At 41.6% G+C, this 23,107-nt stretch overlaps 1 protein-coding gene across 1 annotated transcript in view; it reads left to right on the top strand.

Moving 5' to 3' along the window:
* The window catches only part of LAMB1 (laminin subunit beta 1), a 55,351-nt gene that overhangs the window by 30,303 nt on the left and 1,941 nt on the right, over positions 1-23,107 (top strand). Inside the window, exons 22-32 of the mRNA XM_035126482.2 lie at positions 622-846; positions 3,667-3,884; positions 5,590-5,686; positions 11,912-12,281; positions 14,794-14,978; positions 15,316-15,557; positions 17,686-17,889; positions 18,305-18,449; positions 19,934-20,141; positions 20,379-20,520; positions 22,538-22,714. Coding sequence (XP_034982373.1) covers positions 622-846; positions 3,667-3,884; positions 5,590-5,686; positions 11,912-12,281; positions 14,794-14,978; positions 15,316-15,557; positions 17,686-17,889; positions 18,305-18,449; positions 19,934-20,141; positions 20,379-20,520; positions 22,538-22,714 — 2,213 coding nt within the window. The remainder of the gene's footprint in view (positions 1-621; positions 847-3,666; positions 3,885-5,589; positions 5,687-11,911; positions 12,282-14,793; positions 14,979-15,315; positions 15,558-17,685; positions 17,890-18,304; positions 18,450-19,933; positions 20,142-20,378; positions 20,521-22,537; positions 22,715-23,107) is intronic.

Genomic DNA, 23,107 nt, shown 5'->3' with positions numbered 1-23,107 from the left:
TTAAAAAGAAACTTTGAAACATTTTGAATGGAGCACAGACATAGCAAGAAATTAGGTTTCAAAATCTACGGCAAAAGCCAGATTCTCAACCAGCCTAAATAATAATCTCTCTCCTGGCATTAGTGATGCTGTGAGGTGATAGTGGCTAATCCAGGGGTTGGCAACCTAAGGCCCATTGGACACAAGCGGCCCACGGGGGTCATTTAACCAACCCATGAACCGCCCCCGAACCAAGCTGCCCGCTTGGTGAGTCCCCGTGTGCTGCGCTAAACCAGCGCAGCGTGGCGCGGGGACTCACTTCTGCGGCGCCAGAAATCACGTCTGCGCAGATGCCGAAAATCGCAGGCGTGCTCGTTCGCAATCTGGCCCATGGAGGGATCTCAGCTGGAGTGAACCAGCCCAGGCGAAGTGAACCTTGCCGACCCCTGGAATCTATCTGAAATCTTTCTGATGGTTTTCTTCTTTGTTGTATGTTAAGTTCTCCATACAAACTTCCACCCTGCGTCTTAGCACATACCTTGATCTTTTCCTCCCCTTTATCTTACTTTCACTTCCAGCTAATGTTTATGTTTGAGTGAACTGAAGAGATTTCTTCTTCCTTTGATTTGGCTTGTTGAGCAGGGAGCAGATGTGGCGAGTGTGCTTCTGGTTTCTTTGGAAATCCTGAGGACGTTGGTGGAATTTGCCAGCCCTGCCAGTGCAACAACAACATTGACTCGACTGATCCAGAGGCCTGCGACAAGAAGACCGGATTGTGCCTGAAGTGCTTGTATCACACAGAGGGTGAAAACTGCCAACTGTGTAAACATGGTTATTATGGCCGGGCTGTTCAGCAGGACTGTAGAAGTAAGTGAGAGGAAGGTCTCTGCTGCTGACCTTTGCAAGCATCACTTTGTCTTCTTTTAAGCACTAAGGTGCACTGGGAATTTGCAGTTTGGGAGCTTAATCCTTCATTAAAGGTCAGCTCAAACCTAGCTTGAATGGGGCCACTGCACATGGTGAGCATTTCGGATTTAACCTGAAACCTAATTACCTCAAAGTAATCTTGGGCATGCAAAGGGGATGTTTTGAAATGGTGGCACTTACCATAAGTGAAGAAGAACTCCAAGCCTGATCTTGAAAAGATTAGGCTTTTGTGAGAGAGAAGGCTTTCTTGTTAGCTTTCATTGTTTTCTTCTTATCAGGAGAAAAGCCCAGGCCATTTCCTGCAGCCCCTCAGGCTTTGGAGGAAGAAGAGGGGATTGTCTTTTGTTTACAGAGACATTCCTGGTAAAGAGTAGAAGTGGATTTCTGAAAAGTTATAGGGGGTGGGGAGAGAATATACATCATAGCAAACAATATTCAGAAATCCCCTTCTTCTACTCTTTCTTTTTCTAGTATATTTTATGCATCTGGCAGTGGTGAATAACCTCAGCTGATGAGTATAGAACTATATGTGTTAAGAAAAACACTTAGAAGTGTGTGTTTAAAAGTTTTATGTTGTGAAGTGTGACCTAGAAACTAGCAATGTTTTAATGTTTAGATGTATAGACTGTCCCATCCCAAAGACTTCAGGTACACTTCCATATCTATTAATCTTTTCAAAACAATCTCCTGAAATACATCAGTATCATTCCCATTTTAAACTTTGGGAATATACCATGTGTTCTGTGCCTGCTTATGAGTCCATGGCTGGTGCAGTATTTTAATGCAAATCCCATAGTTCTTACCAGGTGGATAGTGGTTGTTTTGGTCACCAAGAATGAAAGGCCTAAAAAGAGTGAGTTTGTCGGATCAGGCGATGTTCACAAATGAGAGAAGCTGAGCTTTTGAATAACGTAGAACTCTCTTCTAGATAGTTGTGCGGATTCATTGAGATAATTAAATTTTGAAACCCGACTTCAGCCCAGCAACTTCATTTTGCTTTGACATGTAAAGAGCAAATGGGGGATCTGTAGGAAATGACTCACAGATGCTGCTTATATTCTTGTGTCTGACCAGGGAATGTGGTCTGCACATTTCTGGCTCTGTGCTGGAGACATTTATGCTTGGTGGGCCTCTTTTTCTCCCCCCCCCCTCTCTCTCTCACACACACACCATACTAGGATCTCATTTTCACATCATTGTATATACTGGCCCATGAAACATTCACCCTTCCTATAATCTTTTGGAAATATAAAAGTGGCTATAGAGAAATAAATCTAGTTTTACATTGTTCTGCTGCGGTTGAGTTGTCCCGGCAAGAGAGCTATATATTGGGGTGGCCAACTCCCAAGACACTGTGATCTACCCCCTTTTGGGGGGTTCAGGTCAAAGTTGTTGAGCTTTTCTAGGAAGGAAAGCCCTGCTTTTGGGGTGCAGGCCCACACTGTTGAACTTTTTTAGGGGAGCCAAATTTGTTGAGCTTGTTTGGGGGGAGCCAGTGATCTACCACAGACATCAAGTGATCAAGATCATGATCTACCTGTTGGACGTGCCTGCTATATATAATATAGGGAAGGGAAACCATTGAGCCACAGCAAGTGTGGGTCAGGCCTGCAGCCTCTGCCCCTCAGTCCCATGTGGAAGTTAGGTTGAGAAAAACCATCCTAATTGCCACAAAGGGAGGTCTTCCTCCCCCCAAAACTGGTTCTTGCAGATGTTTATGTTTTTCTTAGAATGAGGCAATCCTCACTAAAGCCATCCACTTATGCCAGGCATGTCCAAAGTCTGTTGCAGGGGCCTAATTAATCTGGCCCCTGCGGCAGTTTATTTCCTGGGGTAAAATCCTAATAAAACCTCAACAACTTCAATTCTTTTTTAAAAAAAAAAGTCAACAACTTTGGTTGGCCCTCACGGCCCTTCACTTCATGAAATCTGGCCTTTGAAAAAGGTTTGGACACCACTGACTTATGCCAATGGGAGCTTTTCTCTAAGCCTAATAGCTGAGGAAAGTGGTTGCTATTTTTCTGAGATGGTGGCAGGGAAGGATTCATCCTCCCTTCCCTGAACGCAAAGAAATTGTGCTTTGGGGGTAGGGTGCAGGCAAGTTCCCACTGCTGCCATTGGAAGCTTTGTTGCCGTGTCTGATTGCCACACAAGGCACTTTTCATTGGAGTGGAAGCTGATAAGGGAAGGGTTAACCCAGACTTCCCCAAACTAAGCTTTATGCGGCCCCCGGCAACCCCCATCGTCCGCTGCCGCTGCCCACTTCCAGGTCACCGGAGTGTCGGAAATAGCTTGTGCACATGTGCATGCGTCATTTCCGGCGCACTTCTGGGCCAGAGGAGGCCCATGCGCACAAGCTATTTCTGGTGTTCCAGCGACCCGGAAGTGTGCTGGAAATTGCGTATGGGCACGCGCCCCCACATGTTCTGGCCCGCAGCACAATCTGCGCTGGCTGCACCGGCCCTCAGCGAAGTAAGTTTGGGGACCCCTGGGTTAACCCTTCTCTTTCCATGAACTCTTATTTTGACAAAATACCACCCCCCCACACCCCAGAAGGTAAAGCAAAAGAAGGGAGGCTTTGGCCTTGCCCACCCTGGTTGCGCAGCCTGGAAGAGATTATCCCCAGGGAATGTGACCCTTGATATCTCACAAAGCTTCTCCATCTCTGCTACAATACCTTCTTACATGTCGCAGTTTGATAACATATTAATCACCCAAGTGTACTGCAACATGTTACATTGTCTGCTCTTTCACCCCCAGAGTGTGTCTGCAACTACTTGGGAACAGTGCGTGAGCACTGCAACACCACTGAAGAATGTCAGTGTGAGAAAGAAACTGGCCAATGCCAATGCCTTCCTAATGTGATTGGACAGAACTGTGACCACTGTGCCCCCAACACTTGGAGGTTGGCTAGTGGGACAGGGTGTGAACCATGTGGCTGTGATTCTGAACGTTCCTTTGGCTCATCTTGTAATGAGGTAAGAAAAGCTGATCGCTGTAGAATCAGACCATTCAGGGCTAGCTCTGCTCTCCCACGTCTACTCCTACTATGACCACTTCTCCTACTAATATTTTTTTATACCCTGCCCATCTGGCTGGGTTGTCCCAGCCATTCTGGGTGGCTTTCAACACGTTAAAACATAATAAAACTTCAAACATTAATAGTAGTAACAATCTGATCCAATATAAAAGTCACAATAACTTTAAAATAAACAACTTATATCAAACAAAGCAACATTCAACAATACACCAGAATCTAATAGTAAACAGTAAAATTAAACTTAGTACACTATTTCACATTTGTTTAATAGCAGCAAGAACATGTGATGTTGATAATGGTAAGACTATGAGATAACAATAATAGTATGGGATCTAATGGTAGTGTTGGCAGTTCTATCTAATTTTTTATGGCGTTTGCTTAAACTTGTATTCTGCCTTGACATTTCATCTGAATGGAGGGTGTAGAAACGTGTTGAGAAATTAAATAAATTCACATGCCACAGGGATTTTAAATAAATCCAACAGAAAGCAACTCTGTACATACTGAGCTCTGTGAGTTTTGTATGTACCAGTTTTGTTTGTTTGTTGTCTTAATGTTGAGGAACATTCAAATGCATGTTCTTGCAAAAGTCTATTTTAGTACAGTGGATGATTATTGTATCACAGTGCTTGGCAGTATGACAAATTGCTTTGTAATAGTGTTGAGAGAGAATTTCCAACAGGTTATTTTTTGGACAGTGGCCCTGTGGGCTGTTTGCTTTAGGTTGACTTGCCTGCTTACATAATCTATAGCTGTTTGTTCTCCTGGCATCATTTTTACATGGTGCCTGCTGCCTGCAAAATCCTGTTTGCACCTGACTTAATTTACCAGGGGAATCCAGGTATACCAAGATTGTCCTGCTCTGGGACATGGCAATCAGCTGTGAGTGGTGCTGAAAAGTTACTGTACATCAAGGATAATGGTTGAAATTTAATATCCCATCAGATGTGATGATGTTTTAGATGTTTCTTGAAGAGCTGTTGCTGCAGCTGACAACAATGCAGACTAGCTATGACTTGCAGCAAAAACTCATTCATTTCACTAATTCATTCATAATCACCTGATGATTTCCATAGAAGGTTGCATTAACAGTTGAAAACATTTCTCAACAAAGTTAGTGTGCACTTGCACTTGGTATACTAGGAAGCAGCGGCCGACTGATCTGCTAACTCATGTTATATGCTTGGTGTGGGAGATCCATATTTTCAAAAGGAATTGCAACTGAGGGAGAATTTGAATTGACACTGTGATGCTGGAAAGGGCTTAATCCTTTCTCCTGTTCCACCTTCCCAATGGAATATGTCTTGGCGTGTGTGTGATCTTTGATCTACAGTCTCAGCTACAAGGGGAACATCCTTTCTTGGGGAAACAGTGCAAGAAGTATTGGTTATCTGAGTAGCCTCTTCCCAAGCTGCTATTGACTCTTAACAATACTAACCGAGATCCTATTTAAGGATCTCCTGAGTCATGTGTACTATGTCCATAATTCTGATAGGTGGCCAGTTAAAATTTTAAGCTCTTTTGACACTTAATGTATTGTATTGACAGGTGGCTGTAGTGGCCCAATAAAGTCCCTGTGGCTTGTTCACTTTGTGAAATGCACCCTGTTCAGCTATTTTTGTTGCATTTGTTTGAATTAACAGTTTACTGGGCAGTGCCAGTGCATGCCAGGATTTGGAGGGCGCACATGCAACGAATGCCAGGAGTTTTTCTGGGGTGATCCTGGTGTGGACTGCCAAGGTGAGCACATTACTTTCATTGTTCCGCATGCATTATTAGCCTTTTGAAGGAGCCCTTCTGTATGTGAAATCTGCATTTGTTTCCCATATTGTAGCTTCTGCTGCAGTTGGGAGCCTAGAGATAATTGCTGATAACTTGCCCTGTGCCTATGCGTGTAGAAAGGAAACAAAGCAGCTTTCATATTGGCTCCCTCATGCTATGTTGCAAGGAATTAGATACACAAGAGAACTAAGATTCTATACAGTAGTGCATTCATTAGTCTCTTCATGTTTCAATGTTTGTTACTATACAGTACTTAAAAAAGAAGCTCGCTGATCTTGGCTGGCTTTAAAAAAAAGGTATTTTAGTGAAGCTAAATTTAATTCTAGTAAAAGTTTGGTTTTGAAGTGGATTTTTGAAGCTTTGTAACAGAAATGGCAGACTGGCTTTAGATGATAGAGATTTAGATGTTCATTTTATAGTTTATAGTAGTTGGGGTTTTTTTCATATTGTTAACAAAAACAATGTGTATTTTCAGGAGTTTTTCACATGGGGAGAAAAGTGTCTTCTCATTTTGGATTTGTAAGGAAAGCACAGCATAGAATAAAGGGGGAGCAGCACCTCGGTATATAAATAAATTAAGAACACATTTGCTGAGGCATGTTTTGTAAATATGCCTGATCACTTCAATTGCTGTCCGAACCAGAACAACACCATACTTTGAGAACACATTTAATGCCACTTAAAGCACATGACTTATGCCATAGAACTCTGGGCACTGTAGTTCACCCTTAGCAGAGCTACAATTCCCAACACCCTTAACAAAATACAGTCCCCATGATTCTTTGGGGAAAGCCTCTTAGGCTGTCACATTTTGCCATTAACTATGGTGGTTGCCTCACCTCAAAAAGGGTACTGAAGAGCTGGAAAGGGTTCAGAAAAGGGCAGCCAAAATGATCAAGGGGTTGGAAAGGTTCCAGCTTTTGGGTCTTTTTTTGTTTGCAAAAAAGGTAAGTAAGAGGGGGCATGATAGAAGTGTATAAAATTATGCACAGTCTTGAGAAAATAGATAGAGAAAAGCTTTTCTGCCTCTCTCATAAAACTTGAACCCTGGAGTACCTAATTAAGCTGAGATTCAGGACAGACAGAATATAGTTCTCCATACAGTGTATACTTAAACTATGAAATTTGCTCTTAGAAGAGGTAGTGATGGCTACCAACTTGAATTACTTTAAGAGGACAATTCATGGAGCATAAAGGCAGGGGCGTATGAAGTGGGGGGGGCAGAGGGAGCTGGCCGCCCCGGGTGCCACTCAGGGGGAGTGACAAGATGGTCCCTGCCTCCCCCCAGCTGTAGAGCGGCTGAGGACACGCGCAGTCAATACGGGCACCACTCGTGTGGCGTGCATACAGGCTGCCGCTCTCGTGCGCCGTCCATACAGGCTGCCTCTAGCACGGCGACCATACGGACTGCCGCTCGCGCATGCACAGTCCATACAGATGTTGTGTGTGTGTCACCAGGCAGTGCGCCCCGCCCCTTGATGTCCCGCCCCGGGTGTCAGAGAGGGTTCCTCCGCCACTGCATAAAGGCTCTGAATGGCTACAAGCCACAATGGCTATGTTCTACTTCCACTATTGGAGGCAATATGCCTCTGCTGAATAGAGACCACAAGCCTAGTAACTGGAGGCTGTTGCACTCAGGTCCTTGTAAGCTTCCCATACACATCTGGTTGTTTATTGGGAGAAGAGAGTGCTGAACCAGATGGGCCTCTAGTGTGATCCAACAGGGTGCTTCTTATTTTCTTAATTTCTGAAAAATTCAGATCAAGTTGTATTCACTGGATTTCAAACCAATTCCTGCCTAAGTGTGTATTTGAGAGAAAGGTTCCTGTATCTGGGTATCTAGAAGCTGCATTTTAAAAATTGTTTCAGCTGAATAAAAAGGCCCAAATAACTTCATTTTTGGCATCAAGCATTTAAAAGATTAGCCATTACACAGGGGGGAAATTGTGTTTAATGGATAGGCTGGAATCAGATCAGAATTCTATATCTTTCAAGACTAAATGACTTTGTTATAAGAGTCCAAATCCTACTAAATCCCCCGGATTTCCTCTTTCTGGAAGAGCATGCCTAAGAGACAAAAATACTGGTGAGCTTGGGATTTAGTATTAAAATAGGGCATATTGCCAGGAGCTCTTGGAGTATTGTTTTAAATTAAAATTAAAATGCAGTTGTGCTTGTTTTAATTCAACACAACTGCTAATATTTGCATTGTATGTATTATTGAATAAAAACCTCAAGAACAGGAAGAAGAGATGGGGGAAAGTTTTGTACTTACTGTTTTCTACTAATAGTAGTTACTGAAGGTAGAATATCTGAAATTGTCAGAAGTTTCTCAAAGGTGTACTTAGGTAGGTGCAGGTCTGTTTCTATGAAACATGTTTAGAAAACGTAAACACTTGCAAAACACTAAAGCATCCCATCAACTGAGACCTGGCTCACAGGTATTCACAGGCTGGTTGACAGGTATTGTTTCTGTGACCTTCCAAGGTTATCTCAGGTTTCTTAGCCTGGTTTGAAAGGCAAGCAGAAATCATAGATCGTTAGTTCAGATGTAATGACAAACTATGGTTTGCCTGGACTAAGAAGTAACTGACCATGAACACACAAGGAGGCATAAAGCACTTAATTCTAGATTTTATAAGCTATTACTTGAAGGGTAGCAAACATTATGCATAAACTATATTTTAGCTTGAGTGCTGTTCAAAACTGTTTACATGTGAGGATATTCAGCATTAGGTAAAAGAAACTGGAGCATACATAGTTTAATTTAACTGACACCATTAATTCAGTTCAGACCTATGTTTAAGCCAGTATATATACTATCTCAGCCATCACCAACCTGATGTCCTCCAGATGTTTTAAACTACAACTCCCATAAGTTCCGGACAGCCAGATGTCTTTCCAGCATGTTTTTTTAAAGATGGTCATCTTTTAAAAAAAACCACACCTAATTATTTTGCATAAACGCCATCATCTACAAGATGTCTGTGTGCTACAGGGATTGTAATATCCAAATGAGGGGGAAAACAAGGGGAATTTTGCACTTTGGTAGGTAAGATGAGAGACTTTCAAAGTCTTCATCATGTTCTATGGAACTTGGTGTCCTAGAGATCCCGTACAATAAGAGTTTTCTAGCTACATACATTGTAATTGTGGGATGTATGAGATTTGGCTTCTTTACATTTCTTATTAGGATTGTCTACTCCAGGCGTCCAGATGTGCTACAGAGGGATTTGCACTGAAGTTTGTTTTTTAAAAAACAAAAACATTCCTCTATTCCACATGTGTATTGTTCTAATCAAGTACTGGATGATCCAGCAACAGTTAGGGTTCCCAAGTGTGTCCAGCACTAGGAAGTTAGCATGGGTATTTTCCAAGTACATGCTATCCTGATTTGATCCTCTAAAGAAGTTTCTGAAGAGTATAGAATAGCCTCTCAGTGTTGATTCAAAAGTCAAAAATTAAAGCAAGAGAAAATTGGGGCCCTGAAGAACTGTAGCACACAGAAATTAGGTAGGAAATAGGATTGCACTTGATTCACTGCTAGTCATATAGAACTCATTTTTATTCATATATTTACTTATATTTTATTTATTACATTTATATACCACCTTTATCTTCCAAGGAGTTCAAAGTAGAGTACATGGTTCTCCTTCCCATCTCATCCTCACAGGATTGCTTAGGCTCTCTTAGCTTAGGCTAAGAGATGGTGACTGGCCCAAGGTCACTCAATGAGCTTTCATGGTTGATTGAGGATTCAAACCCTGGTCCAACACTCTAACCATTGCACCAGGGAAATGTCATTGTTAGGTTCTTTAGGGGCACTGGATCATTTACAGAGCTCTGCACCAGGTTTATAAGTTATCTTGAAAGATTTATTTTGACATATAAGCAGAAGAGGGATCAAATTATTTATCACTTTTAATTCTTCTGTAGTTTTCTTCTCTTGCAAATGCACTTCATATATGTTTAATTTTTTGCAGAATCAGGGAATGCAACATTAGCTTTCAGCAGGTGATTTTAAATGGTTCTGCATTGATTTCCCTCAAAGTCACGTTTAAGAAGAGATAACATGGAAGAATCATGTAGTTATTTGTGTTCATACATAGTACTAAATTACGTTTTATTCAACTACACACACACACACACACACACACACACACACACACTAAAAGTTTTGTATTATCCTTGTTACAACAGGAATTTGGACTTTTCGTATACCATAAATGAACATGCAATTATGTGTTCTGTTTATTATATTCATAAAAATGCCTCTGAATCACAGACATTTGAGGCAAAATCCCAATGCCTTCAAAGAAAAGATAAATATAAATGCCCATTCATTTCAGTATGATCAGGATCATGTGCTCAAAAACAAAACAAAAAATAACTTGACATGCTAAAATGGATTGAATGTGTAATGTGATATTATCTTGGGATCTTCAAGAGAAGGGAGCCATATACTGGTGGGCTTCTGTTTTCGTTACACCCATGTAAGGAATCCAAATAATTCACCATTATCCAGATTGTCTTATTTCCCACAAAGTAATAATAGTTTACTGGTGGTGGAAAGGGTTAAAGTGCCTCCTTTCCCCTTCAATCTTCAAAGAGGAATGAGTTGCCGGAGGGGGTTTAGGAGGGGGTTTATGTTCCATTGCAATTCACTGTGGGAATGCTGAAGTTTCTTTGATGGAAATAAAACCCCTTGTGTTGGCTTATAATTCTGAGAACAAAAAGGCCATTTTGTTAAATTGTACCAACATAAGTTGAACAGCAGGACAACACTTTTTTTTGTATCCTATGTATTGAATTCCTCTCTACAAGAAAGCTGGTTTTGTTTATGGTAACTTGTTCTTTTAAATGGATTTTAAGAAACTTGGCCAAGAGATGTGAATATTTAAATAACAGTATGTGCCAAAGTATTAGCCCAACCCGTAGCATTGCCCTTCCCTGCTACTCTCTTCCCTTTCTCACATATTCTTATGGGAAGTTTGAATATTTGTGGAAGAAACCTTGACAATAGACCACATCCAGACAATACTTTACAGGATTCCTGATTGATGGAACATTTGCATATGTTAAATTTGTGAAGCCTTTTTGAAGGGTGTGGCATTTTCCTATGGTCTTTACATTGCTGGGAGTCAAACTCCTGTCATTTTGGATGCTGGCAGCATGTGCCTTTAAAAAAAAATTTTTTTTTTGGATTTCATTTCACCTGCAGCTGTGATGGAAAGGATTCTCCCAACTGTCTCATCCCTTGTTAAACTGAAGCTTTTTAACACTGGCAGCTTCTAGTTTTCTTGTCCTGCCCGGCTATTTGGGGTCGACTAATTGAAAGTGCCAACTAGGGTACCTATTGATTGTAAATTCAATTTCTGCTACACTAATAAAGCACGATCCAGAGCCATTCATATCCATGGCAGTTTTGCCATTGACCTTAGTGGGATGTAAAATGCATTCATAGTGTAGACTGTTGGTCTTCAGACTGGTGGGACGTGACCTGCTGGTGGGTCATGGGTTGATTTAAAGTTGGTCACAACAGCAGCCATACACCATACCAGCATACAAATATATTTCAATAAATTAAGAAACATGGGCCCAAGGTCTGAAAAGCTTGCAGACTAGTGGTTTAGACTATAGTACAAATACTTTTGATGGGAAATAAAACAGCTAAACTTAACTAGTACTGCACTAGTGGATTATCTCTGACCCACATGTGAGGAGCAGAAGCAAGAAAGGGAGGAGAATTAAGAGTGTCAGGAACAGGAAAGCACTCCCTTGTGTCAATTCACTAATTCACATTTAATTTGCATGCATTTCACTTCTATTCCAACCTTCCTCCAAGGAATTCAGGGCAGCAAACATGAGCCTCATAGCAACTTTTTCTGGAGCAGGACAGGCTAAGGTGTAAGACAGGCTTCAGTAGGGACATTATGGTTAGATAGCGATTTGAATGCAGATCTCGCTGGCGTTGACATTAAGCCACACTGTACATGCACAGCTATGGAGTGTGATCTGGACATTCGCCCACCAAATAGATGGATAATCCCCGAGCTGCAGGAGTAGCAATTTTTCAGGAGAATTGGCATGGTTTTGTTCATTTGTATTGTAAAACCGCCGCCTTATTTGGTGGTCCCCTGCCCCTGGTTTGTGGTGTCTCCATTTATTTTTGTCTCTTTTCAGCTTGTGACTGTGATCAACGTGGCATCCAGACCCCACAATGCAACCGCACAACTGGGCAATGCATCTGTAATGCGGGGGTTGAGGGAACCCGTTGTGATAAGTGCACCCGAGGCTACTTTGGCACCTTCCCAGACTGTGCACCATGTCACCAGTGTTTTGCTCTCTGGGATGTCATCATTAGTGAGCTGACTAACAGGACACAGAGATTCCTGGAAAGAGCAAAAGCCCTGAAAATCACAGGGCTCAGTGGTCCTTACCGGCAGACACTCAACTCTGTGGAGGAAAAACTGAATGAGATTAAAAGTATCATTGCTCAAAATCCTGCTGCTGAGCCTCTTAAGAACATTGGAAATCTATTTGAGGAAGCAGAGTAAGTGTGGCATAAAACACAAATAATGTTCTTTTGCATTTGCTCAGACATGGGGGGTGGGGATCTCGTCATCCTGCAGTTTTAATTAGACTTGTAAGCAGAAAGTAAAGAAAAAGAAGGTTGGAACTGTGCCTTACAGTGATTATGGAAAATTTGAAGGAAACTGTGAAACTGCTTTTCAATTAACAAGATGGCACACCTGTTCATTCCTTATCTTCTCCCTGAGTATAGGATAGAAACTTCCGTTAAAAGGAAGGAATGTGGGATGAGAAATGATGTGCTTGAAATGTTCAGCCTCTAGCAAATTGCTCCTTCCTGTCCCTCCTTTCAGTCTAAGGAAGGGAAAAACTGCAAGACTGATTTGGTTTCTTGATACCACCAGTTGTTTTTGTAGCCTTAATGACAACCGAGCAATTAAAGTAGCTTAACTGTATTAGGCAACTTAATTGGGTACAAATTAGGTAACTTAACTGTACCAACTTCTGTTAATGGATGATCATACAATCCTTTCAGGTTTTTAGTTTAACCTAACAGCTTGTGCACTTTCCCCTGCAGAACTTGGTCCTGCATAAGAAAAACCAAAATACATTACCCGTTTTAGTACTTTGCATGCATTCGGCACCAACCATTTCCCTTGGAGCGCTGTGTAATAATTTCCCCCCACTGCAGATGATAATTTAAGAATCACTGTTGAACATGTCTAGACATAATTTATACCCACCCTGATCTGTACTTTTATCAGTTGTGAAGACCTGTTGTATATAGATGCCAAAAGAGAGGAACTGCAGTTTCAAAATCTTCGGCTTGGCAGACAACCACAGCACAATCTTGCCCAAGTGTTGTCTCACAAGGGCTTTCAAGACCTTTTGTTTTCTGGCACTGTTATTCTTCAGGTGATGCCAAATTATAAGCAAATCCTGTATGGATTAGCCTGTATGAATCAACTTTTTCCCAGTATTATCAGTGTGGTCTTGCTTTGGTTTACTTGCCTACCCTGTTTGTGAGTTTTGCTTGCCATAGTATAGATTTTACTATTGGATCTTCTTTATTTTGCAGTTATGCAGTTTTAAAGCACACACAGAGAAATTTCCCAAGAAAATATCCCAGAGAGTTAAAAATGTAAAAACAATTGTCATGCCCTAACAACTCCTTAATTCATAGGCATCTTTGTTTTGGTATCCCTCCAGATCTAGTAATTTATGATTTTCTAACATAATCCATTCTTTTAACCACATAAAGCCCACCACATCATGGTATAAATTCAAATCTGGCAACTGTTGTTGCATGTTTAAAGCTATAATAAGCAGCAGCATTTGAAGACTAATTTTCTACATTCAGTTTTCATTTGCAGAACAAATCAATCTCAAACGATGCATGATGGAGAGAAGTGTTCTTAATTCAGGGCCTAACTCTGGCTACTTGGCTTTGTTGGTCCCACCCTCAGAACAAAAGAAGTCATGCTAGATCAGGCCAGAGGGCCATCTAGTCCTAGTTCTCACAATGGCCAACCAGGTGCCTATGGGAAGCCTGCAAGTAGGAATGGAGTTGAACAGCACTCTCCCCACCTGGTATTACCAGCAATTGCTATATGAAGGCATACTCCCTTGGCCACTGGTCTGGAAGTATAATATAGCCATCATGTCGCCCTACCCTAAAATTCCTACTGAACTTTTGCACAAAACATTTTCCACAGGCATTTCCCTCATGTGAGGGTTAGGGACAGTGGTGAGTCCTGTTCCCTGCTGTATTTGCATTTGGTGTAATTGAGGACTACAGAAGAAGAACACAAATGCTGGGACAGTCGTTATAGTAGGGTTAAGGAGATTTCCCTCTTTTTAAAGCAAGATACCTTGCACAAATACATTAATATCTCATTTCATTTGTTCAGAGTCCATGCAGATAATGTGCATGCCCAAGGACTGATTCTCTAGGCTTGGCAACTTCCCTCAAAATGTTGTTTATGTTCATTAGGATGAGTCCTACTTTGTGTTAAACATGGAGTAAGTCTACAGCACAGCCAGCTTCCATTTTGTCTCATATTTTACGGAGTAAAATAATCTATTATGCATTGGCCCTCCCACCCCTTCCTCGTAACTAGTTCGTCTGTGAAAGAGTCTGTGAAAAATAAATTAACAACCATTTGTTAACTATGTGGGATACGAAACAAATTATGTATGGATTCTATGAGTCAATGCTATGACCTACACTGTTGGCAAAGTTCAAGCACATTACAGCAGACTTCTGGAATCCAGATTGAATTAAATCTCACACAAAACAGCTGTTCTCTGAGCTCTTTGCTGCTTTGTGCTGATAAAATGTGGATTTTGTTTTTAAGCCACATATTCTGATTAATGATTATTTTGAGTAGGGAAGTTGTAACAAACTCATTAACCACATTGTTGGGGTGAAAAGGAAGGAATTAACCTATCATTTGGATTTATTTATATTTTAAATTCAAGGCCAGTAGGTTTTTGTTTTGTGACAACAAATGTTGGTTCTGTTTGGTTCACAGGAAGTTAACGGCAGATGTTACAGAAAAGATAGCTGAAGTAGAAGAAAAAGTATCCAAGGTGGCCTCTGAAAGCAATACCACAGACACTCAACTGAGCACCCTGGAGGCAGATGCAAAGAGCCTAGACAATGTTGTGAAAGAGCTTGCAGAGCAACTAGAATTCATAAAAATATCTGATGTTCGGGGTCAGTGTTTGTATGCTTGTGTTTTGCTTTTAATATGAAAGAGAAAGGAATAAGTTTAATTAGGGGGGATCCAACCAAAATTAAGTGCTTTGAATTAACATTTATTTCAGAGCAACAAAATTAAGTTTATGCTTAATACTCCTAAGTCAATTATATGTGCTTAACGATGGCTGTAGCATGCCTTGGAGGAACATGCAGAGAAGAACTTGAGTCTGTTGACTTCCAGGGCGATGACACCCAGTGTATTGAGTACATGGAGCTCCATGTACTTCTCATGTTACAATTTCAAACAAGGCCAGCCATAATACTCAATAATCATCACGTTGGATTTTTGCAGGAGCCTTGGACAGCATCACCCAGTATTTCCAGAAGTCCCTGGATGCTGAAAGGAGAGCCAATGCCTCAACTCTTCTTCCTGGTAGTGTAGTAGAGCAGTCAGCTGAAATGCGCCTAGAGGTGGAGAGCTTGATGAACGAGACCGAGGCCAACTTCAAAGCTAGGCAAGAAGAGCAGTCACGCCTCTTGGATGAACTTGCAGGCAAGCTTCAAAGTCTGGATCTTGCAGAAGTGTCTGAGAAGGTAAAGTGCAGAGGCTTTGGTAAAAGGGGCAGTGACTACAGAAAAGGGCCAGAGAATGGGAATGGTCATAAAACAAGAAGAGCTGAAAGACAGGAGCAGCGTTGAATAGGCTACATGTAAATGGAAAAGTGTGAGAGCTGCATTGGGCACATTGCAATGGATTACAGAGGCTAATGTGCTCTTTTACAGATACATTACGAATAAGGCACATATATAGAAAACTAAAGCCCTATTTAGGCATTCACCTTCATGTATGGCGTAACAGGGAGAGTGGGGCTATTCTGTGTGGGGTGGTGGGCATGTCAAGTGCCTAATCCCATCCTCCTATGCATTGGGGGCTGAAGTGGGGAAGGGGGCAATAAAATCCCTCCTGCATAATGAGAGAGCATAAATGAGAAGAGGGTGTAACCGGGCAACTGCTTTCTGGAACAAAAAAGAATGAGAATTCCACACCTTTGGACCATTCAGTAATGATTGGAACGAAGTACGGTAGATAGCTTTAAAAAAAAGAAGGGACCAATGATTTCCACAAGAAGGGAGTTTTGGGTTACAGCCATTGGCTTCAGAATATCTAGTAAAAGTTCATTTTTAACAGTTACTGGAAGGACATAAGATGAGCCTGTTGGTTCAGGCCGATGACCCATCTAGGCCAGCTTCCTGTTCTCAGTGGCTGACCAGATGCATGTGCAAGTTAGACATGAGAGCAATACAGTAGTAGCTGAAATCTGACCACCTGGTAATCAGAAGCACAATACTTCTGACAATGGAGGTAGAACATAGCTATTATGGCTGCTAGCCTTGTCCTCCATGAATTTATGCCCGATCCTCTTTTAAAGCCATCCAGTTTGAGGACCATCACTACCTCCTGTGGGAGCAAGTTCCATAGTTTACCGTGTTTCTCATATTATAAGACATGTCTTATATTTATTTTTTCCTCAAAAAAACACACTATGGCTTATTTTCAAGGGATGTCTTATTTTTTTCCTCCTCCTCCTGCCGTGGCCGGCATTGCTGCTACGCCTATCACTATGTCTTATTTTCGGGGTATGGCTTATATTCCTTGAATGCTTAAAAATCCTGCTATGGCTTATTTTATGGGTATGTCTTAAAATATGAGAAACAGGGTAGCTGAGTGAAGAAGTACTTTCTTTTATCTGTTCTGAATCTTCCAGTGTTCAGCTTCATTGGATGTCCATGAGATCTAGTGTTATGAGAGGGGGAGAATGCCTTTTCTTTACCCCCTTTCTCCATGCTATGCAGAATTTCTTAAAATTCTCTAAACTCAAAAGTCCAAAGAAGCTGCAACCTTTCCTCATAGAGTCATTCCACCCCCTTAATCATTTTGGTTGCCCTTTTCTGAACCATTTGGAACTCTACAGTATCAAAAACTTTTAAGGCAAGCCGACCCTACTGTGCACTGTACCTGACAAGATGGCTTAACCTAGGTAAATGGAGATACACTTGCTGCTCTGTCTAGCAACCGCATCCACCCACCTTGATTTTAATAAAATGCTAACCTTTCACTTTTGTTCATTCTTTCTTGGAGTTGCCCAAAGGCAACTGCTGTTGTCAACATTCTGCTGTCAGTTATAATTAAAAGTAACATGCTGTATGCATAAGGTGGGCTAATCATTTCCCTAAAGCAAACTAGTGTGGCCAAGGTACCTTCTTCCCAAGCTGGAATAATTTCATGCTAACCCCTTCTCCTTTTCAAGCAGGAATACTGAACTGTATCAAAATCTGATAACCATGAAAGGAAACTGCACATGCAAATCCTGGTTACTTGCATCTCAAAGGCCAATACAAACACTGAGGGGGCATAATTATTCACTGTTGGTGCAATCTGCCGGAGCTGGAGCAATGCCCCTATGAGGAAAGGTCACAATGCTTGGGGCTTTTGTGTTTAGAAAAGCAGGCCAGTACAAAAAGGAGCATCATAGGAGTGAAGAGAGTAGCAGGAGAAAAAACATTTTTAACAGCCTTTGTGTTCTCGATGGGGCTCTGGAAATTTGTCAAGCTGCAACTAATAGGATAGGGCTTTAGGGAGCTGGCTCAGGAACTTGTTTGGAAAGGGTGATAACCTCACCGCCACCCCACTCTTTCCTCTATCTAATCCTGTCTGCTGCAGACGTGTGGAACTCCCCTCGGGGCTTCCTGTGCTGATTCAGAATGTGGTGGCCTGAGCTGCCGCACAGAAGATGGAAAAAGGAAATGTGGAGGACCAGGCTGCGATGGGTTGGTTACTGTGGCCCACAATACCTGGCAGAAGGCGATGGATTTCGACAGAGACATACTCAGCGCTTTGGCAGAAGTTGAACAGCTCTCCAGAATGGTGATTTATTATTGACTATTATTTTTAAAAGGTAGATCAACCAGAATGAATTTTAGAAGAGTAATAAAGCTTGATCAGCAGATTGTGCAAGTCTGGACAATTGCAAACCAAACTTTTTTCCAAAATAATTGGTTCTTTACAGTTTGCATGATCCTGCTAAGTACCCTCATTAAAGAAAAAGGTCTGGCTTAAATAGAGATTCCTATGAGTACTACACACAACATCTTGGGCTGTTTAAAATATTGTTGTGTTTACATCAATTTAAGAGTGTTATCTGACTTTTATGAGAGTCGCTCTCACACAGCTTCAATGCTGACTTAATTGCTTTCTCAGTGTTTCTTCTTTTTATCCCTGAGCATATTTTAAGACTTGTCAGAAATTGAAAATAATGACCCATTTATTTCACTTACGGTAGGTCTCAGAGGCAAAACAGAGAGCAGACGAAGCAAAACAGAATGCACAAGAGGTTCTCCTAAAAACCAATGCCACCAAAGAGCAAGTGGACCAGAGCAACAAGGATCTGCGGAATCTTATTAAGCAGATCCGGGAATTTCTGATGAGTAAGTATTGTTCTAATATGGTTAGGCTGCTGTTATGAGACAGTTGTGAATAAGCGCTTCCTCTTAACCTAGTATTTTAATCATGCACGTTTATTCAATTGCATGTACTTATATGAGACATTCCAAAGTCATGGGTAAACGAAAAGGTTTTCACTTTGTGTCTAGATTAAATAATTGCAACATTTTTTATTTTATTTTTGGAATCCCATAGTATCTTTCCCATTCAAGCACCTCTCTCTTCCTTAGGACCATGCCCTCCTTTCCTAAATTCCCATGCTTCCCTGTTGCTGCTGGACAGACAGATCAGGCCTGCTCCTGGTGTTTCTACTTCCTTTATTTATGTCTCTCCTGCCTGTTCTAGCCAATCGCTTTATGACTGCTCCATCCAATTCTGCCATCAAGGCAGAATCACTGCTAGTGACTTCCCTCCTCCCGCTCTAACCCTTACTGTGTTACCATATAAAAATGTACTGATGATTTGAACATCCTCTGAAGGCAGGAAATGGCGATGGTGCAACACGAAGGACTGCTTTTCCTCACATTCCACGATAGGTACACTTAGTGCTAAAGTGACTTTATTCATGGCCCTTTGTGCGCTGAGAACCTGGATCAAAGTATTTGGGTTTTTCTGTGAGGAAAGTAGTTTGCAGAGTACAGAAATAAATCCACCCACAAAGATTTAACTAGTGGCAACAAAGAGCAGTAAGATCATTATCCTTTGAAGAAGTTGGAATACGCTGCTCCCTTTTAACAGCATCCAAGATTGCTGGCCCAGAACACGTGGAACAGCTTATATAACTACTTCAGCTCATCACACCAGCCTAATTAACTGCATAGCATTGTTCCTGTACAGGCTATGCAACATGATAGACATCCACATTTAGTGTCTCTGTCTCTGTCTCTGTCTGTCTCTCTCTCTGCAGAAACAGGATTTTTATCTGCTCCATGCAGTGTTCCATGCACATACACTCTCTCTTGACTTCTTCATCCATATAAGTTATCTAGAATGCATGAGCACTTTTCATTATATAAGCACCTTTCATTATAAGTTGTTCAATTGATCAGAGATTGAAGTAAGTTGAATGCAAGATGGGATGACCTGCATAATTTTAACTTTCCATATTAGTAAAAAGTGGTTTTGTCAACGACAGAAAGTTCATTACACTTGCTATGATACATTATTGATCAGAATCCACAACATGCCTGAGGCCAAGGCCAGATCGTCTAATTTATTTTTGATGTTACTTCCATCTGCCATTGCCCTTTGGCAAGACTTCCTTCCCAATACTCAACTGGCTGATCAGATTCGAGTTTCTTAAGACATCTTAGAAATTCATCAAAGCTAAAGCACTTCTGAAGAGTGTGGACTTTTATACCTTAAAAAAAAAGGTGCCACCTGGCTCCTGTTTTTTCTTGGCTCTGTAGGAAATAAAACATGACAAAGGAGCCGTCTCACTCACTGTTTCTGTTTACCATTTCAACAGAAGACAGTGCTGATCTGGACAGCATTGAGGCAGTTGCTAATGAAGTGCTCAACATGGAGATGCCCAGCACACCTGAGCAGTTACAAACACTGGCGGATAATATTCGTGAACGGGTGGAGAGCCTTTCGGATGTTGAGGCTGTCCTACAGCAGAGTGCCGGAGACATAGCAAGGGCAAAAACGCTGTTAGATGAAGCTAAAAAAGCCAGGTACCTTTTTTTTACTCCCCCTTGCTTTGAAACAGGCTGTCTTTTTTTTACCTTTCAGCAGAATCCTAAGAGACTGCATCTGTGCCCTGGAAAGCATTCAGTATTTAATAAGCATGTTGAGAAACTGGGAGTAAGTTTAGCTTGTTGCACATTCTTTGAAAAGGCCAACCCCAAAGAATCCTTTTTAAGGAGAGCCTGTTTAACATAGTCCTTTTGTAATTAATTTCCATTCCACAGTAAAAGTGCAACAGATGTCAAAGTCACTGCAGACATGGTAAAAGAAGCTCTGGAAGAAGCCGAAAAAGCCCAAGATGCAGCTGAAAAAGCCATCAAACTAGCAGATGAAGACATCCAAGGAACACAAGACCTACTTACCTCTGTGAGTTTCGATCACCTAAATTTGTTTTTGGAAGCAGAGTTATGGTCATGTATGTTCTCATGCTGTTCTACTTTTGTACAGGATACACAACAATCTTCTGGTTCATTCTATTATCACCTAATACTGTCTGTTCCTTAAATCAGAGTTTCAATCTAGCTAGGCTTTGTCTAGAAAAGTACAGAAACTGAGAAAACAAAAACAGCAGATGGTTGATGACTGATTTGGGGTGGGATGAACAAGAAGCGAAAAATCCGTTCACCACCCTTTGTACAAAAGCAGTGGAGGTAGAATGGAAGAAAGCCTTTGTTGGTAATGTACATGTTACATGCTCTGTTACATGACTGCTCCGTCAGAAGCATTAATCACTTGCATCCAGGTTGTTTGTCTTGATAATCTCATCTTCCTTGCATACCATAGCAGAGGAAATGTGAAGGTGGTCAGAAGGGGTTCCAAGGGGCTCCTGTGTCAGTGATCTGGGTTGGCAGTCGGGGCCAGAGACAGAAAAGGCAATCGATAGGAAAGGAATCAGTGAAAAACTCTGGCGACCAATTTAGCACATTGGTTGAATCATTATGACTAGCCCATCTCCACCCTGAATTAAGATTGCAATTCAGCCTTTTACCCCATATGATGATGGTCTCAACATAGCAAGCAAACTTTCAATACTCTCCTTATATCAGGTTGTGCATCACAGCTGTTGGTTTAGGCAGGGAGTTTGCTGGAAATAGGGCATTTTTAAAATCATGTCAGCAGCAAAACAACTCTCCGCCCCTTAAATTACACTGCTGAAATAAAGCTTGAATAACAAAGAGTGGATTTTTGTCTGGAAGGATTGGTGAGTTGTAGTCTCAAACATTTTTAACTTCTTAGTGTGCCTTTTGCACCAGGCTGATTGAGATACCTTGGGCTTATAGTAAAATAAAAACTGTAGGTCCTGCAAGCGTGATGCCTGCCTAGATGACAATTGCACTTAGGCCTATATTGGTTCCACTTCTTTCATCCAGCTAGGCCAGAGCTTTCCAAACTTTTCATGTTGGTGACACACTTTTTAGACATGCAGCACTTCTCAACACAGTAATTCAGTTTTACTAGGAAACACAAGCTTAAACTAACCCCTTTCCGGTCCCGGGAGGAGGGTTCATGCAACACACCTACAGTACACACTGCAGCCGACACACTAACGTGTCATGACACAGAGTTTGGAAAGCTCTGAACTAGACCTTGGTGATATATGGCAGATTGGTAGCCCTTGCTCAAATCATAGGATCCTTTTTCTTAGTAAGATGGATTTAGTAATTAGCCCAATGAGTGATTTACTACTGAATTTGTTTTGGGACACTGTTATCAGGCAGCAAAGCTACCATCTACACTCCCTTCCCCTGAAACCCCTCCTTCCCTCGATTGTTTTGCTCACAATGCAGTGCACCAAAAGGTAGCACAACAACTGAACTCAGTAGAGTTTAAGCATCTAACTGTAGTTAGTTCAAAGATTGTAATGGAGGGAGTCACAGCTCAACAGTAGAGCATCTGCTTTGCACGCAGATGATCCCAACTTCTATTCCCAAGCAGTGTCTCATGAAAGTGTACTGTATAGAACAGGCATAGGCAAACTCGGCCCTCCAGATGTTTTGGGACTACAACTCCCATCATCCTGTTAGCTAGGGATGTTAGGAGTTGTAGTCCCAAAACATCTGGAGGGCCGAGTTTGCCTATGCCTGGTATAGAACAACAAAACAATTATTGGACAGGGTACCCGTGTCTTCCATTACTAATCTCTCATTTTTGCATGAAGACCACAACCACCTCTTCCCACTGGGCCGGAGAAAAACTATCAGCTGTATAGCAGCAACATCCCAGGTCAGTGGAAAGGAAAGGAAGGCAAATGCCACCTCATGCAATTGCTGAAAGCTGGGGAAACGAAGAGGAAAAGCATAAGCCTGCCACAACACAGAGACTTAACGTTTGGAAAACTTTTAAAGCTGAAATTTGTGCATCATGTTCTCATTTGCAATGCTAGATTGAATCTGAAACTGCAGCTTCGGAAGAAACTCTGAACAACGCCACTCTGCGCATTGCTGAGCTAGAGAAGAATGTGGAAGTGCTTCGACAAAAGACTGCCACAAACATAGAGGACATTAGAGCAACCGAAGAAACTGTTGCGACTGTGAACCAAAGTACCACAGATATCAAAAGAGTAAGGCTCTCCATTTGAAATTACTTTCTATGTTCTCAAGAAACAAAGGCATTTTCTTAGGTACCAGCTTGTGTTGTCTGGTTTGCCCTTGAATTTGTAAGTAGTATTTTTGGCCAGGCCAGGCCAAAGATACTATCAAAGCAGTTTGGCCATAACACAATGCAAACCATCAGGCTCTAAAAAGCATGTGCCATTTTAACTGTTGTGTGAAATGCATCTCACTATCCCGTGGAACTGAATGAGGCAGGAATCTGACATTCCATTTGCAGTGGTGGTTAAAAGTGCTTCACATCTTGAGAGCACACGTAACTTTATGCAGTTTTGGATTCTTGCTTGCATGTCTATTGGGACTGTGTAGGAGTAATTCCTGGGGCAGGGAACTAGCTAAACCAG

This window comes from Zootoca vivipara, chromosome 10 (assembly GCF_963506605.1).
Source record: "Zootoca vivipara chromosome 10, rZooViv1.1, whole genome shotgun sequence".
Lineage (NCBI taxonomy): Eukaryota > Metazoa > Chordata > Lepidosauria > Squamata > Lacertidae > Zootoca > Zootoca vivipara.
Note: the sequence above shows the minus strand (reverse complement) of the source record. Positions and strands in the feature narration are given on the sequence as shown.